Source organism: Symsagittifera roscoffensis, chromosome 3, assembly GCF_963678635.1.
Source record: "Symsagittifera roscoffensis chromosome 3, txSymRosc1.1, whole genome shotgun sequence".
Taxonomy (NCBI): domain Eukaryota; kingdom Metazoa; phylum Xenacoelomorpha; order Acoela; family Convolutidae; genus Symsagittifera; species Symsagittifera roscoffensis.
In genome coordinates, this window is record NC_087064.1 from 31,507,624 (window position 1) to 31,525,321 (window position 17,698).

The 17,698-nt window shown below is 33.1% G+C and overlaps 1 protein-coding gene across 1 annotated transcript in view; it reads right to left on the minus strand.

Moving 5' to 3' along the window:
• The window catches only part of LOC134841501 (golgin subfamily A member 4-like), a 90,126-nt gene that overhangs the window by 35,231 nt on the left and 37,197 nt on the right, over window positions 1-17,698 (minus strand). The window contains exons 13-15 of the mRNA XM_063857527.1: window positions 16,434-16,622; window positions 16,023-16,129; window positions 15,561-15,763 (exon numbers count right to left, since the gene is read on the minus strand). Of these exons, the coding sequence (XP_063713597.1) occupies window positions 15,561-15,763; window positions 16,023-16,129; window positions 16,434-16,622 (499 nt within the window). The remainder of the gene's footprint in view (window positions 1-15,560; window positions 15,764-16,022; window positions 16,130-16,433; window positions 16,623-17,698) is intronic.

Sequence of the window (17,698 nt, forward strand, 5' to 3'; positions counted from 1 at the left end):
ATTTGTTTGCTCAACAAATACAATTAAATCAACAGCACTCAAAAGAAACTCAATTCACTGCTAGAAATCTTTAAATTAAAAAAAACCAAGAAAACTAACAATGAAAGACATTGAACAATGAAAGACATGCTTCATAGGAAACCACAAAACCCAAATGACCAAAAGGAATATGTAAGAGTTCTCTTTCAGATAATTCTTTCATCATATATCAACAAGATAACGAAGTTTGCCCAAAACATAAAAACTCAACCCAGAAAACAAAGTAAAACAGGAGCTCCGAAGCCGCCAACCGAAAGCATTTTTAACAAGAGAGACAAAAACTAACTGTTTAACTGCTAGGTCCATCAAAAAACTGCAAAGTCGTAATTTATCATTATACAGACTAATGAAAGCGATTGATCATTCAAAAGCGATAACCTGAAGAAATTGATACCGAACGATTAGACTCAAGCAACGATGAGAAAAAAACTTTCTCTTTCAGATAATTCTTTCATCATGAATCAGCAAGATAACGCAGTTTGTACATCACATACTTCAACTGCGTCCTAGAAAACTTACAAACAAATCACAAAGAATTTTCAAAAACGCGGCAATAATAAAAAATATATACAAATTACAGAGCAACCTGAAATCACCAAATAGAGGAAAGTTCATTAAAAGAAAAATTATACTAAGAAAAGGATCATCAAAACTTGCACAATGACAAGGTAAGTCAACAAATAGGCTATCAAAACTGATACATTATTAAAAAATAAAAATAACAATTAGGAGGGTTCATAGGTTAAAAAAAACTACTCAATCAACAAAATAGAAAACGTGACCACTCTGTTTCAGATACTTTCTTCATCACAATCCAGCAAGATAACGCAGTTTGCAAATCACATATATCAATACAACCCTGAAAATACAAGAAAATCATAACCGTCAGCTAGATATATTTTCAACTAGGAACATTGAAACAATCTGTTTCATTACTCAATTGATGGAAAAACTGCAATTCAGCAGTTTACCATTATATAAGACAACTGAAATTGTTGATCTTTCATAAGCGATGCAGTAGTCAAGCAGAAAACATAAAAATGAAGGATTAAACTCAATCTACTAAGGGGGAAAAAGCGAGTCTTGACTTTCAAAGATTTTGGTTCATCGTAATTCAGCAAAATAATTTGTTTCCTCAACAAACACAATTAAATCAACAGCACTCAGAAGAAACTTAATTTACTGCTAGAATTCTTTAAATTAAATACACCAATAAGATCACGGGGAACATTGAACAATGAAAGCAATATACTTCATAGGAAACCACAAAACCTAAATGACAAAATGTAAGAGTCCTTTTTCAGATGATTCTTTCATATATCAACAAGATAACGAAGTTTGCCCAACACATAAAAACTCAACCCAGAAAACAAAGTAAAACAGGAGCTCCGAAGCCGCCAACCGAAAGCATTTTTCACAAGAGAGACAAAAACTAACTGCTTAACTGGTAGGTCTATCAAAAAACTGCTAACTCACAATTTATCATTATACAGGTTAATGAAAGCGATTGATCATTCAAAACGATAACCTGAAGCAATTGATACCGAACGATTAGACTCAAGCATCAAAGAGAAAAAAATTTCTCTTTCAGATAATTCTTTCATCATGAATCAGCAAGATAACGCAGTTTGCACATCACATACGTCAACTGCGCCCTAGAAAACTTACAAACAAATCAAAGAATTTTCCAAAAACGCCAATTGAAAAAATTTTGAGCTGAAGAGAAGAATATTTGTTTCAATACCAGGATCAACAAAGCTCTCCATACTGATGTCGTTTTTCATTCATCAGGCCAGTAAAATTGACAGATCAGTACAAAAAAAAACAAAAACCAAGCTTAATGCTTCATAAACGATAAAACTCAATCAGCAAAAAGAAAATGTGACCGCTCTGTTTCAGATAAACCTTCATCACAATTCAGCAAAACAACGCAGTTTGTACATCACATACGTCAATTGCACCCTACGAAACTTACAAAAAATCACGAAGAATTTTCCAAAAAACGTTTAATGAAAAAATGCTGAAGAGAAGAATACTTTTTACATTACTATGCTTATCAAAGCTCTGCATACTGATTTCATTTGTCATTAATCAGGCCAGTAAAAAACTACAAAAAGACAATACATGAAAAATAAATAAGATACAGAGCAACCTGAAATCACCATATAGATGAAACTTCATTAACACAAAAAATTATACAAAGAACAGGTTCATCAAAACTTGCATAATGACAAGGTAAGTCAACAAATAAGCTATCAAAACTGATACATTATTTTAAAAAAAGGTTCATAGGTAAAAAAAACTCAAACAACAAAAACGAAAACGTGACCACTCTGTTTCAGATATTTTCTTCATCACAATTCAGCAAGATAACGCAGTTTGTATATCACATACATCAATACAACCCTGTAAATAAAAAAATCATAACCGTCAGCTAGATATATTTTCAACTAGGGACATTGAAACAATCTGTTTCATTACTCAATTGATGGAAAAACTGCAATTCAGCAGTTTACCATTATATAAGACAATTGAAATTGTTGATCTTTCATAAACGATGCAGTAGTTAAGCAGAAAACATAAAACCGAACGATTAAACTCAATCTACCCAGGGGAAAAAGCGAGTCTTGTCTTCCAAAGATTTTGGTTCATCGTAATTCAGCAAAACAATTTGTTTGCTCAACAAATACAATTAAATCAACAGCACTCAGAAGAAACTTAATTTACTGCTAGAATTCTTTAAATTAAATAAACCAATAAGATCACGGGGAACATTGAACAATGAAAGCAATATACTTCATAGGAAACCACAAAACCTAAATGACAAAATGTAAGAGTCCTTTTTCAGATGATTCTTTCATATATCAACAAGATAACGAAGTTTGCCCAACACATAAAAACTCAACCCAGAAAACAAAGTAAAACAGGAGCTCCGAAGCCGCCAACCGAAAGCATTTTTCACAAGAGAGACAAAAACTAACTGCTTAACTGGTAGGTCTATCAAAAAACTGCTAACTCACAATTTATCATTATACAGGTTAATGAAAGCGATTGATCATTCAAAACGATAACCTGAAGCAATTGATACCGAACGATTAGACTCAAGCATCAAAGAGAAAAAAATTTCTCTTTCAGATAATTCTTTCATCATGAATCAGCAAGATAACGCAGTTTGCACATCACATACGTCAACTGCGCCCTAGAAAACTTACAAACAAATCAAAGAATTTTCCAAAAACGCCAATTGAAAAAATTTTGAGCTGAAGAGAAGAATATTTGTTTCAATACCAGGATCAACAAAGCTCTCCATACTGATGTCGTTTTTCATTCATCAGGCCAGTAAAATTGACAGATCAGTACAAAAAAAAACAAAAACCAAGCTTAATGCTTCATAAACGATAAAACTCAATCAGCAAAAAGAAAATGTGACCGCTCTGTTTCAGATAAACCTTCATCACAATTCAGCAAAACAACGCAGTTTGTACATCACATACGTCAATTGCACCCTACGAAACTTACAAAAAATCACGAAGAATTTTCCAAAAAACGTTTAATGAAAAAATGCTGAAGAGAAGAATACTTTTTACATTACTATGCTTATCAAAGCTCTGCATACTGATTTCATTTGTCATTAATCAGGCCAGTAAAAAACTACAAAAAGACAATACATGAAAAATAAATAAGATACAGAGCAACCTGAAATCACCATATAGATGAAACTTCATTAACACAAAAAATTATACAAAGAACAGGTTCATCAAAACTTGCATAATGACAAGGTAAGTCAACAAATAAGCTATCAAAACTGATACATTATTTTAAAAAAAGGTTCATAGGTAAAAAAAACTCAAACAACAAAAACGAAAACGTGACCACTCTGTTTCAGATATTTTCTTCATCACAATTCAGCAAGATAACGCAGTTTGTATATCACATACATCAATACAACCCTGTAAATAAAAAAATCATAACCGTCAGCTAGATATATTTTCAACTAGGGACATTGAAACAATCTGTTTCATTACTCAATTGATGGAAAAACTGCAATTCAGCAGTTTACCATTATATAAGACAATTGAAATTGTTGATCTTTCATAAACGATGCAGTAGTTAAGCAGAAAACATAAAACCGAACGATTAAACTCAATCTACCCAGGGGAAAAAGCGAGTCTTGTCTTCCAAAGATTTTGGTTCATCGTAATTCAGCAAAACAATTTGTTTGCTCAACAAATACAATTAAATCAACAGCACTCAGAAGAAACCTAATTCACTGCTACAAATCTTTAAATAAACCAATAAAATTAATAGATCACGTGGAACATTGAACAATGAAAGACATAAACTTCATTGGAAACCACAAAACCCAAATGACAAAAAGGAATGTAAGAGTTCTCTTTCAGATAATTCTTTCATCATATATCAACAAGATAACGAAGTTTACCCAACACATAAAAACTCAACCCAGAAAACAAAGTAAAACAGGAGCTCCGAAGCCGCCAACCGAAACCATTTTTAACAAGAGAGACAAAAACTAACTGTTTAACTGCTAGGACCATCAAAAAACTGCAAAGTCACAATTTATCATTATACAGGTTATTGAAAGCGATTGATCATTCAAAAGCGATAACCTGAAGCAATTGATACCAAACAATTAGACTCAAGCAACAATGAGAAAAAAAACTTTATCTTTCAGATAATTCTTTCATCATGAATCAGCAAGATAACGCAGTTTGTACATCACATACGTCAAATGCACCCTAGAAAACTTACAAACAAATCACAAAGAATTTTTAAAGCTGAAGAGAAGAACACTTGTTTCAATACTAGGATCAACAAAGCACTGCAAGCTCATTAATCAGGCCAGTAAAACTGACAGATCAGTAAAAAAAACGAAGCTTAATGCTTCATAAACGAGAAAACTCAATCAGCGAAAAGAAAATGTGACCGCTCTGTTTCAAATAATTCCTTCATCACAATTCAGGGAGATAACGCAGTTTGTACATCACATACATCAATACAACCCTGAAAATAAATAAATCATAACCGTCAGCTAGATATATTTTCAACTAGGGACATTGAAACAATCTGTTTCATTACTCAATTGATGGAAAAACTGCAATTCAGCAGTTTACCATTATTTAAGACAACTGAAATTGTTGATCTTTCATAAGCGATGCAGTAGTCAAGCAGAAAACATAAAACCGAACGATTAAACTCAATCTACTCAGGGGAAAAAGCGAGTCTTGTCTTTCAAAGATTTTGGTTCCTCGTAATTCATCAAAATAATTTGTTTGCTCAACAAACACAATTAAATCAACCCCAGCACTCAGAAGAGACTTAATTCACTGCTAGAATTCTTTAAATTAAACAAACCAATAAGACTAATCAATCACGGCGAACATTGAACAATGAAAGTAATATACTTCATAGGAAACCACAAAAACCAAATGACAAAAAGGAAAATGTAAAAGTTCTCTTTCAGATCATTATTTCATCATATATCAACAAGATAACGAAGTTTGCCCAACCCATAAAAACGCAACCCAGAAAACAAAGCAAAACAGGAGCTCCGAAGCCGCCAACCGAAACCTTTTTTAACAAGAGAGACAAAAACTAACTGTTTAACTGCTAGGACCATCAAAAAACTGCAAAGTCACAATTTATCATTATACAGGTTATTGAAAGCGATTGATCATTCAAAAGCGATAACCTGAAGCAATTGATACCAAACAATTAGACTCAAGCAACAATGAGAAAAAAACTTTATCTTTCAGAAAATTCTTTCATCATGAATCAGCAAGATAACGCAGTTTGTACATAACATACGACAAATGCACCCTAGAAAACTTAAACAAATCACAAAGAATTTTTAAAGAACGCCAAACGAAAAAAATTTGAGCTGAAGAGAAGAACACTTGTTTCAATACTAGGATCAACAAAGCACTGCAAACTCATTAATCAGGCCAGTAAAACTGACAGATCAGTAAAAAAAAAGAAGCTTAATGCTTCATAAACGAGAAAACTCAATCAGCGAAAAGAAAATGTGACCGCTCTGTTTCAAATAATTCCTTCATCACAATTCAGGGAGATAACGCAGTTTGTACATCACATACATCAATACAACCCTGAAAATAAATAAATCATAACCGTCAGCTAGATATATTTTCAACTAGGGACATTGAAACAATCTGTTTCATTACTCAATTGATGGAAAAACTGCAATTCAGCAGTTTACCATTATTTAAGACAACTGAAATTGTTGATCTTTCATAAGCAATGCAGTAGTCAAGCAGAAAACATAAAACCGAACGATTAAACTCAATCTACTCAGGGGAAAAAGCGAGTCTTGTCTTTCAAAGATTTTGGTTCCTCGTAATTCATCAAAAAAATTTGTTTGCTCAACAAACACAATTAAATCAACCCCAGCACTCAGAAGAGACTTAATTCACTGCTAGAATTCTTTAAATTAAACAAACCAATAAGACTAATCGATCACGGGGAACATTGAACAATGAAAGCAATATACTTCATAGGAGACCACAAAAACCAAATGACAAAAAGGAAAATGTAAAAGTTCTCTTTCAGATCATTCTTTCATCATATATCAACAAGATAACGAAGTTTGCCCAACCCATAAAAACTCAACCCAGAAAACAAAGCAAAACAGGAGCTCCGAAGCCGCCAACCGAAAGCATCTTTAACAAGAGAGACAAAAACTAACTGTTTAACTGCTAAGACCATCAAAAAACTGCAAAGTCACAATTTGTCATTATACAGGTTATTGAAAGCGATTGATCATTCAAAAGCGATAACCTGAAGAATTGATACCAAACAATTAGACTCAAGCAACAATGAGAAAAAAAACTTTTCTTTCAGATAATTCTTTCATCATGAATCAGCAAGATAACGCAGTTTGTACATCACATACGTCAACTGCACCCAAGAAAACTTACAAACAAATCACAAAGAATTTTCAAAAAACGCGAAAATAATAAAATATATGAATTACAGAGCAACCTGAAATCACCAAATAGATGAAATTTCATTAGCAGAAAAATTATACTAAGAATAGGTTCATCAAAACTTGCACAATGACAAGGACAGTCAACAAATAAGCTATCAAAACACACATTATTCAAAAAAAAATAAAAATTAAGAAGGTTCATAGGTAAAAAACAACTTAATCAACAAAATAGAAAACGTGACCACTCTGTTTCAGATATTTTCTTCATCACAATTCAGAAATATAACGCAGTTTGTACATCACATACATCAGTACAACCCTGAAAATAAAAAAAATCATAACCATCAGCTATATATATTTTCAACTAGGGACATTGAAACAATCTGTTTCATTACTCAATTGATGGAAAAACTGCAATTCAGCAGTTTACCATTATAAAAGACAACTGAAATTGTTGATCTTTCATAAGCGATGCAGTAGTCAAGCAGAAAACATAAAACCGAACGATTAAACTCAATCTACTCAGGGGAAAAAGCGAGTCTTGTCTTTCAAAAATTTTGGTTCATCGTAATTCAGCAAAACAATTTGTTTGCTCAACAAATACAATTAAATCAACAGCACTCAGAAGAAACCTAATTCACTGCTAGAAATCTTTAAATTAAACAAACCAATAAGACTAATCGATCACGGGGAACATTGAACAATGAAAGCAATATACTTCATAGGAAACCACAAAACCAAATGACAAAAAGGAAAATGTAAAAGTTCTCTTTCAGATCATTCTTTCATCATATATCAACAAGATAACGAAGTTTGCCCAACCCATAAAAACTCAACCCAGAAAACAAAGCAAAACAGGAGCTCCGAAGCCGCCAACCGAAACCATTTTTAACAAGAGAGACAAAAACTAACTGTTTAACTGCTAGGACCATCAAAAAACTGCAAAGTCACAATTTATCATTATACAGGTTATTGAAAGCGATTGATCATTCAAAAGCGATAACCTGAAGCAATTGATACCAAACAATTAGACTCAAGCAACAATGAGAAAAAAAACTTTATCTTTCAGATAATTCTTTCATCATGAATCAGCAAGATAACGCAGTTTGTACATCACATACGTCAAATGCACCCTAGAAAACTTACAAACAAATCACAAAGAATTTTTAAAGAACGCCAAACGAAAAAAATTTGAGCTGAAGAGAAGAACACTTGTTTCAATACTAGGATCAACAAAGCACTGCAAACTCATTAATCAGGCCAGTAAAACTGACAGATCAGTAAAAAAACGAAGCTTAATGCTTCATAAACGAGAAAACTCAATCAGCGAAAAGAAAATGTGACCGCTCTGTTTCAAATAATTCCTTCATCACAATTCAGGGAGATAACGCAGTTTGTACATCACATACATCCATACAACCCTGAAAATAAATAAATCATAACCGTCAGCTAGATATATTTTCAACTAGGGACATTGAAACAATCTGTTTCATTACTCAATTGATGGAAAAACTGCAATTCAGCAGTTTACCTTTATTTAAGACAACTGAAATTGTTGATCTTTCATAAGCGATGCAGTAGTCAAGCAGAAAACATAAAACCGAACGATTAAACTCAATCTACTCAGGGGAAAAAGCGAGTCTTGTCTTTCAATATTTTGGTTCCTCGTAATTCATCAAAATAATTTGTTTGCTCAACAAACACAATTAAATCAACCCCAGCACTCAGAAGAGACTTAATTCACTGCTAGAATTCTTTAAATTAAACAAACCAATAAGACTAATCGATCACGGGGAACATTGAACAATGAAAGCAATATACTTCATAGGAGACCACAAAAACCAAATGACAAAAAGGAAAATGTAAAAGTTCTCTTTCAGATCATTATTTCATCATATATCAACAAGATAACGAAGTTTGCCCAACCCATAAAAACTCAACCCAGAAAACAAAGCAAAACAGGAGCTCCGAAGCCGCCAACCGAAAGCATCTTTAACAAGAGAGACAAAAACTAACTGTTTAACTGCTAAGACCATCAAAAAACTGCAAAGTCACAATTTGTCATTATACAGGTTATTGAAAGCGATTGATCATTCAAAAGCGATAACCTGAAGCAATTGATACCAAACGATTAGACTCAAGCAACAATGAGAAAAAAAAACTTTTCTTTCAGATAATTCTTTCATCATGAATCAGCAAGATAACGCAGTTTGTACATCACATACGTCAACTGCACCCAAGAAAACTTACAAACAAATCACAAAGAATTTTCAAAAAACGCGAAAATAATAAAATATATGAATTACAGAGCAACCTGAAATCACCAAATAGATGAAATTTCATTAGCAGAAAAATTATACTAAGAATAGGTTCATCAAAACTTGCACAATGACAAGGACAGTTAACAAATAAGCTATCAAAACAGACACATTATTCAAAAAAAAAATAAAAATTAAGAAGGTTCATAGGTAAAAAACAACTTAATCAACAAAATAGAAAACGTGACCACTCTGTTTCATATATTTTCTTCATCACAATTCAGAAAGATAACGCAGTTTGTACATCACATACATCAGTACAACCCTGAAAATAAAAAAAATCATAACCGTCAGCTAGATATATTTTCAACTAGGGACATTGAAACAATCTGTTTCATTACTCAATTGATGGAAAAACTGCAATTCAGCAGTTTACCATTAAATAAGACAACTGAAATTGTTGATCTTTCATAAGCGATGCAGTAGTCAAGCAGAAAACATAAAACCGAACGATTAAACTCAATCTACTCAGGGGAAAAAGCGAGTCTTGTCTTTCAAAGATTTTGGTTCCTCGTAATTCATCAAAATAATTTGTTTGCTCAACCAACACAATTAAATCAACCCCAGCATTCAGAAGAGACTTAATTCACTACTAGAATTCTTTAAAATTAACCAAACCAATAAGACTAATCGATCACGGGGAACATTGTACAAAGAAAGCAATATACTTCATAGGAAACCACAAAAACCAAATGACAAAAAGGAAAATGTAAAAGTTCTCTTTCAGATCATTCTTTCATCATATATCAACAAGATAACGAAGTTTGCCCAACCCATAAAAACTCAACCCAGAAAACAAAGCAAACAGGAGCTCCGAAGCCGCCAACCGAAACCATTTTTAACAAGAGAGACAAAAACTAACTGTTTAACTGCTAGGACCATCAAAAAACTGCAAAGTCACAATTTATCATTATACAAGTTATTGAAAGCGATTGATCATTCAAAAGCGATAACCTGAAGCAATTGTTACCAAACAATTAGACTCAAGCAACAATGAGAAAAAAAAACGTTCTCTTTCAGATAATTCTTTCATCATGAATCAGCAAGATAACGCAGTTTGTCCATCACATACGTCAACTGCACCCTAGAAAAATTACAAACAAATCACAAAGATTTTTCAAAAAATGCCAAACGAAAAAAATTTGAGCTGAAGAGAAGAACACTTGTTTCAATACTAGGATCAACAAATCACTGCAAACTCATTTATCAGGCCATTAAAACTGATAGATCAGTAAAAAAAACGAAGCTTAATCCTTCATAAACGATAAAACTCAATCAGCAAAAAGAAAATGTGACCGCTCTGTTTCAAATAATTCCTTCATCACAATTCAGGGAAATAACGCAGTTTGTACATCACATACATCAATACAACCCTGAAAATAAAAAAAAATCATAACCGTCAGCTAGATATATTTTCAACTAGGGACATTGAAACAATCTGTTTCATTACTCAATTGATGGAAAAACTGCAATTCAGCAGTTTACCATTATTTATGAGAACTGAAATTGTCGATCTTTCAAAAGCGATGCAGTAGTCAAGCAGAAAACAAAACCGAACGATTAAACTCAATCTACTCAGGGGAAAAAGCGAGTCTTGTCTTTCAAAGATTTTGGTTCCTCGTAATTCATCAAAATAATTTGTTTGCTCAACAAACACAATTAAATCAACCCCAGCACTCAGAAGAGACTTAATTCACTGCTAGAATTCTTTAAATTAAACAAACCAATAAGACTAATCGATCACGGGGAACATTGAACAATGAAAGCAATATACTTCATAGGAAGCAATTGATACCAAACGATTAGACTCAAGCAACAATGAGAAAAAAAACTTTCTCTTTCAGATAATTCTTTCATCATGAATCAGCAAGATAACGCAGTTTGTACATCACATACGTCAACTGCACCCTAGAAAACTTACAAACAAATCACAAAGAATTTCCAAAAAACGCCAAACGAAAAAAATTTGAGCTGAAGAGAAGAACACTTGTTTCAATACTAGGATCAACAAATCACTGCAAACTCATTTATCAGGCCATTAAAACTGATAGATCAGTAAAAAAAAACGAAGCTTAATCCTTCATAAACGATAAAACTCAATCAGCAAAAAGAAAATGTGACCGCTCTGTTTCAAATAATTCCTTCATCACAATTCAGGGAAATAACGCAGTTTGTACATCACATACATCAATACAACCCTGAAAATAAAAAAAAATCATAACCGTCAGCTAGATATATTTTCAACTAGGGACATTGAAACAATCTGTTTCATTACTCAATTGATGGAAAAACTGCAATTCAGCAGTTTACCATTATTTAAGAGAACTGAAATTGTCGATCTTTCATAAGCGATGCAGTAGTCAAGCAGAAAACATAAAACCGAACGATTAAACTCAATCTACTCAGGGGAAAAAGCGAGTCTTTTCTTTCAAAGATTTTGGTTCCTCGTAATTCATCAAAATAATTTGTTTGCTCAACAAACACAATTAAATCAACCCCAGCACTCAGAAGAGACTTAATTCACTGCTAGAATTCTTTAAATTAAACAAACCAATAAGACTAATCGATCACGGGGAACATTGAACAATGAAAGCAATATACTTCATAGGAAGCAATTGATACCAAACAATTAGACTCAAGCAACAATGAGAAAAAAAAATTTCTCTTTCAGATAATTCTTTCATCATGAATCAGCAAGATAACGCAGTTTGTACATCACATACGTCAACTGCACCCTAGAAAACTTACAAACAAATCACAAAGAATTTCCAAAAAACGCCAAACGAAAAAAATTTGAGCTGAAGAGAAGAACACTTGTTTCAATAATAGGATCAACAAAGCACTGCAAACTCATTTATCAGGCCAGTAAAACTGACAGATCAGTAAAAAAAAACGAAGCTTATTGCTTCATAAACGATAAAACTCAATCAGCAAAAAGAAAATGTGACCGCTCTGTTTCAAATAATTTCATCATCACAATTCAGGGAGATAACGCAGTTTGTACATCACATACATCAATACAACCCTGAAAATAAAAAAAAAATCAAAACCGTCAGCTAGATATATTTTCAACTAGGGACATTGAAACAATCTGTTTCATTACTCAATTGATGGAAAAAACTGCAATTCAGCAGTTTACCATTATTTAAGACAACTGAAATTGTTGATCTTTCATAAGCGATGCAGTAGTCAAGCAGAAAACATAAAACCGAACGATTAAACTCAATCTACTCAGGGGAAAAAGCGAGTCTTGTCTTTCAAAGATTTTGGTTGCTCGTAATTCATCAAAATAATTTGTTTGCTCAACCAACACAATTAAATCAACCCCAGCATTCAGAAGAGACTTAATTCACTGCTAGAATTCTTAAATTAAACAAACCAATAAGACTAATCGATCACAGGGAACATTGAACCATGAAAGCAATATGCTTCATAGGAAACCACAAAAACCAAATGACAAAAAGGAAAATAAAAAAGTTCTCTTTCAGATCATTCTTTCATCATATATCAACAAGATAACGAAGTTTGCCCAACCCATAAAAACTCAACCCAGAAAACAAAGCAAAACAGGAGCTCCGAAGCCACCAACCGAAAGCATTTTTAACCAGAGAGACAAAAACTAACTGTTTAACTGCTAGGACCATCAAAAAACTGCGGTCACAATTTATCATTATACAGGTTATTGAAAGCGATTGATCATTCAAAAGCGATAACCTGAAGCAATTGATACCAAACGATTAGACTCAAGCAACAATGAGAAAAAAACGTTCTCTTTCAGATAATTCTTTCATCACAATTCAGCAAGATAACGCAGTTTGCACATCACATATATCAATACAACACTGAAAACCAAAAAAAGAGAAAATGTCGAAACCGTCAGCTAGATATATTTTCACCTAGGGACATTGAAACAATCTGTTTCATTACTCAATTGATGGAAAACTGCAATTCAGCACTTCACCCTTATTAAGGACAACCGAAATTATTGATCTTTCATAAGCGATGCAGTAGTCAAGCAGAAAATATAAAACCGAACGACAAAACTCAATCTAACCAAATAAAAATGTGAGTCTTCACTGCTAGATCTCGAAAAAATGCAATGAAGAAATTCATCATTATATCGCCAAATAAAACTAAAAAGCCAATCAAAATGGATTTAAAAAAAACGAGCGAAGTGCTTATAACAAACAATAAAACTCAATCAACAACGTGGAAAACGTGACCGAACTGGCCCATTAAAAAAGTGTGACCATTCTCATTCAGATATATATTTCTTCTATCATAATTCAGCTATTAACGCATACAAAAATTCAACACTAAAAATTGACTTGAAATTTACCAGGTATAAAAAATTCACAGAACATCTACCAAACCTTCAATCTTGAAGTTTTTGTTCCACCACAAGTTCATATTGAAGTTTTGATTAATGATGCAGTTTGTCAAAAATTAGCCAAAAAAACAGATAAATCATTCGAAAAAAATAACAAGCTGAACGGTTCATAGGTAAGGAAAAAAACTCGATCAACAAAAAAAAGATGTGAGCGTTCTTTATCAGGTATTTCTTTTATCAAATATCAGCAGTAAAACGCAGTTTGCTTATCACAAGCAAAAATTCAACACTAAAACAATCATAAAAATTACAGAGAAACGTAAAACCGCCAACTACATAACATTTCAATAAAGGCAAAAATTATAGGTTTCACTGCTATGTTCATCAAAAACTTGCAAAAATTAAGCCAATTCAACTAATGGATCATTCAAAAAAAGTGTTTAAAAAATCGAGCGATATGTTTCATAGGAAACAATAAAATTAATCAACAAAAAAAAGAAAATGTGCGTGTTCTCTTTCAGATGATCGTTTCATCATAATTCAGCAAGATAACGCAGTTTGCACATCACGTATATCAATTCGAACCTGAAATACCAGCAAAAACTACAATGAAAATTCAAAACTGTCAGCTAGATATATTTTGAACTAGGGAGACAAAAACAATCTAAAAAACTGCTAGGTCCATATACAATGTGCAGAGACGCGGTTTATCATTACATCCGTCAATGAACTTGATCGCTGAATCGAACGCGATTGAAAAACGCAAATTACTTCAGGCCAAACGGTTAAACTCAATGAATAAAAAAGAAAAATATAGCTTTCACTTTCAGACAATTTTTCATTGTTATTCAGCAAGATAACGCAGTTTGAGCATGAAAGAAAAACCAACAGTTCAAATCTGATGGAAGTCCAGACTAGCTGAATTTCAATTAAAACAATTTTTTTCTGCAATCAAATGGGTATTTGAATAATCGGGGAACTAGTTCATTTTATTGGGTCATTGTTGTCTGTTAAAATGCGTTTAGCTTACTTTTAGGGTTGTCTAATTTAAGTGTGTATAAATTTATCTTATCAGAGACTTCAGTATTTTTGCGGCACCTAAGTAGTCAGCTGCTATTATCAAATCTGCTTAGAACCTAGAGAAGCAACACAACTACCGCAGAAACCCCGATTACAAATATAGCCAAAAAACAGTTGGAAAAATGTCAATGAACTGAAGTTAACCAGAAAAAAATTGAATTGAAACTTTCGAAGCTCGCAGCAAAAATAAGCCACTCTGAAGCTCTCTAAATTTCTACATGTTTTATTATCAATATTTTCTCTTTTCAAAAAACTAGCCCAATTTCAAAAAACTGGATCAATAATTAATTTTTTTTATCGGCTGCGAAATTTAATCCAATTTCGTAACTACAAGTCAATCAAGAATTTTCGCACTTATGTCGCTTTATTAATTGAAGAGTGCAAATTGCCTTCCATATAGCTACAGAAATCGAATTGAACGGAAAATTTAAAATCAAGCCGCTAAAAACAATCATAGCCAACAGACAGTTGGAAAATAGCCAATGAACGCAAAAAAAAATACTGACTTGTTTTTTGAAAAATGCAAATATTCTAATTTCGAAGAGAGAGATAGATGGCTATGAAGCTCTTTGATTTTCTCGAACAATTTATGAATGTCACTTTTCTGATCTGATAAAATTAACCCAATTTGAAAAAAAAAACTGGATCAATTTTTTAATTCGCTGGGAAATCTCATAATTAAAATCCAGTGAATTAACCTTAAAAAAGAAAACAAAAGTCAAACCGCGAAAAAATAAATTTGGCCTGAAAACAATGGGGAAAAATCATCACGAACGACATTCATCGACTTTTAATAAAAAATCATCGCAATCTATGTAACCATACATACCACTTTCGTCGTCACTTTGCAATTCGTTGTTTAACGCGGTGACTAGCTTCGCAATCTGGTGAGCAGTTTGTTCACTCTCCGTGTAGTAGTGGAGCAACATGTGCTGTTGGGATATGAGGGCATTCAGTCTGTCGAATGTAGGCCATAGCACACTAGACAACAGACAGAGAGCCAGCTGGAAACTCTGTGCGTTGTTCTGAGACCTAAAACAGAATGATCGCCCCGTATCAACAAATTCTTAGCATTAAGCATTGAAACCTACTTTGGCCTAAACTCTAGATTTTGGCCTCGGTTTTTGAAAAAATTTCACTGAAGACGAGTAAAAAAAAAAAAATTTAATTATTAGATCGTTACTCTATTCTGAATTCTACCTACTATTTTAAATACCTCTACGTCTATCTTAAGACTCTACGAGCACTAATAGATAAGAGACTGATCAAAGAAGCAAGCAGCTAGACTCACTTGATGAGGAGTTCCTTCAGCTCGCCTATCTCTATCTCCTGACTGGTGCGCACATTCTCCAGCAACACTATCTTGTCCGCACTCTCACTTGACCACTTCTGGTTGTCCTGAAGCACCTTGATTGGTCAGAATCCATTTAAAAATATACCAATATAACTCGTCCCTTTGATAATGATGACTATTTTGTAGTTTTTCGATTTTTAAGGCCAGATTAGTCAATTTTTCGAATGCTCTCTTAGATCTCGAAAATCAGAACTAATCTAATTTCATAAATATTTTGCAGCATCAAATACCTTGCGATTTTTAATTTTTCTAAATTCGTTGGATAAACAAAAAGTCCTTCTAATGCGCGTTCCCCTCAAACTCTGAGTCAGTAAAGTTTTGTGGCTCTACCGCAATAGCAAACAACACCTTAAGTTTATTCTTGAGGTCTTCAACCATCAATTGATAGTGTTCTTCCAGCTGTGATTGGTGGTTGTTGTGTGTCTGAGTCTGGTGTGCGAGCTGGCCCTTCAGAGACGACATCTCTGACTCATGATTGGACTGCAAATCATCTAGTGCTTCGTCTTTACGCACACATGCAAAATCCAGTTTTCGATACTGAAATAGCCAGGGAAAACAAAATTAAGCCAGTGAACTATCATAGAATTGAGAGGAAACTTGTTGCAACCCACTGAAACTCAAGCAAATTTATATTTTACAGCAACCAATGAAAAATGAAAACGTATACTATGCTTCGGGGACACAATTTACGACCGCGTGCAAACGCATTTGGTGATTCTGAACAAATAAAGCTATGGCTTCAAAAATATCACTAACTATATGATTAAAATTCTGACCGCAGTTGCAATGGCAGATTGATTGCTCGTGAGCGCATTTCAAGCCAATTAACAAACCATTGAGGCTTGGAACTGGAATGACAAAAATGATTCATGTTGCCAGTAGGATTCAACTTAAAATGGTTATGAGGGTAAATTGCACATCAGCGAAAAATGTACAGAATTTAAATAAAAGTGAAGGCGAACAGTTTGGTAGGAATCAATTTAAGAATAGCCAATGGTTTGAAAAAAGTCAATGAACAAGGAAAATATTTTCACTTTTCGAAGAAAAAACCACGTTGAGAAAAACACACCACGTGAAAGCTCTTAGAATTTCAAGAAAACTTCCAGAAGAAAACTGGGACAAAAGGTATTATCTTGATTCCGCTTGAAATCTAAAATTTAAAATCCTTGTTTAAACTTAAAAGCAATTCACGCTTTGCCTTTTCGAAAATGTAGAACGTCACTTCCTTTCTTTTTAGTAATTGATTTAGAACTAAACTTGAAAAGAAATCAAAATTCAAGCCACAAAAATTAAAATTTACAGAAAAAAAAACAAAATAACCACACGGCCAAAATAGGTATCTTCACTTCGTTCATTTAAATTTACTATCTTAGACTTAATGCAGTCCTTATACAACCAGCACTCGGAGGGAGAAATTAAACAGTGATAATTTGAAGAACCCACTACTCATAGAACTCACATTTGCATCCACGAATCCTGTAAAAAGAATCTGATAACTCACAAGACAATGAATCAATTCACGTTTTTACAAAGCATCGATTTTAATTCATAAACTTAGATAGAATTACAAAATCATGCGAGGTTATTATGTTTTTGCGTATAAGTTACTCTTA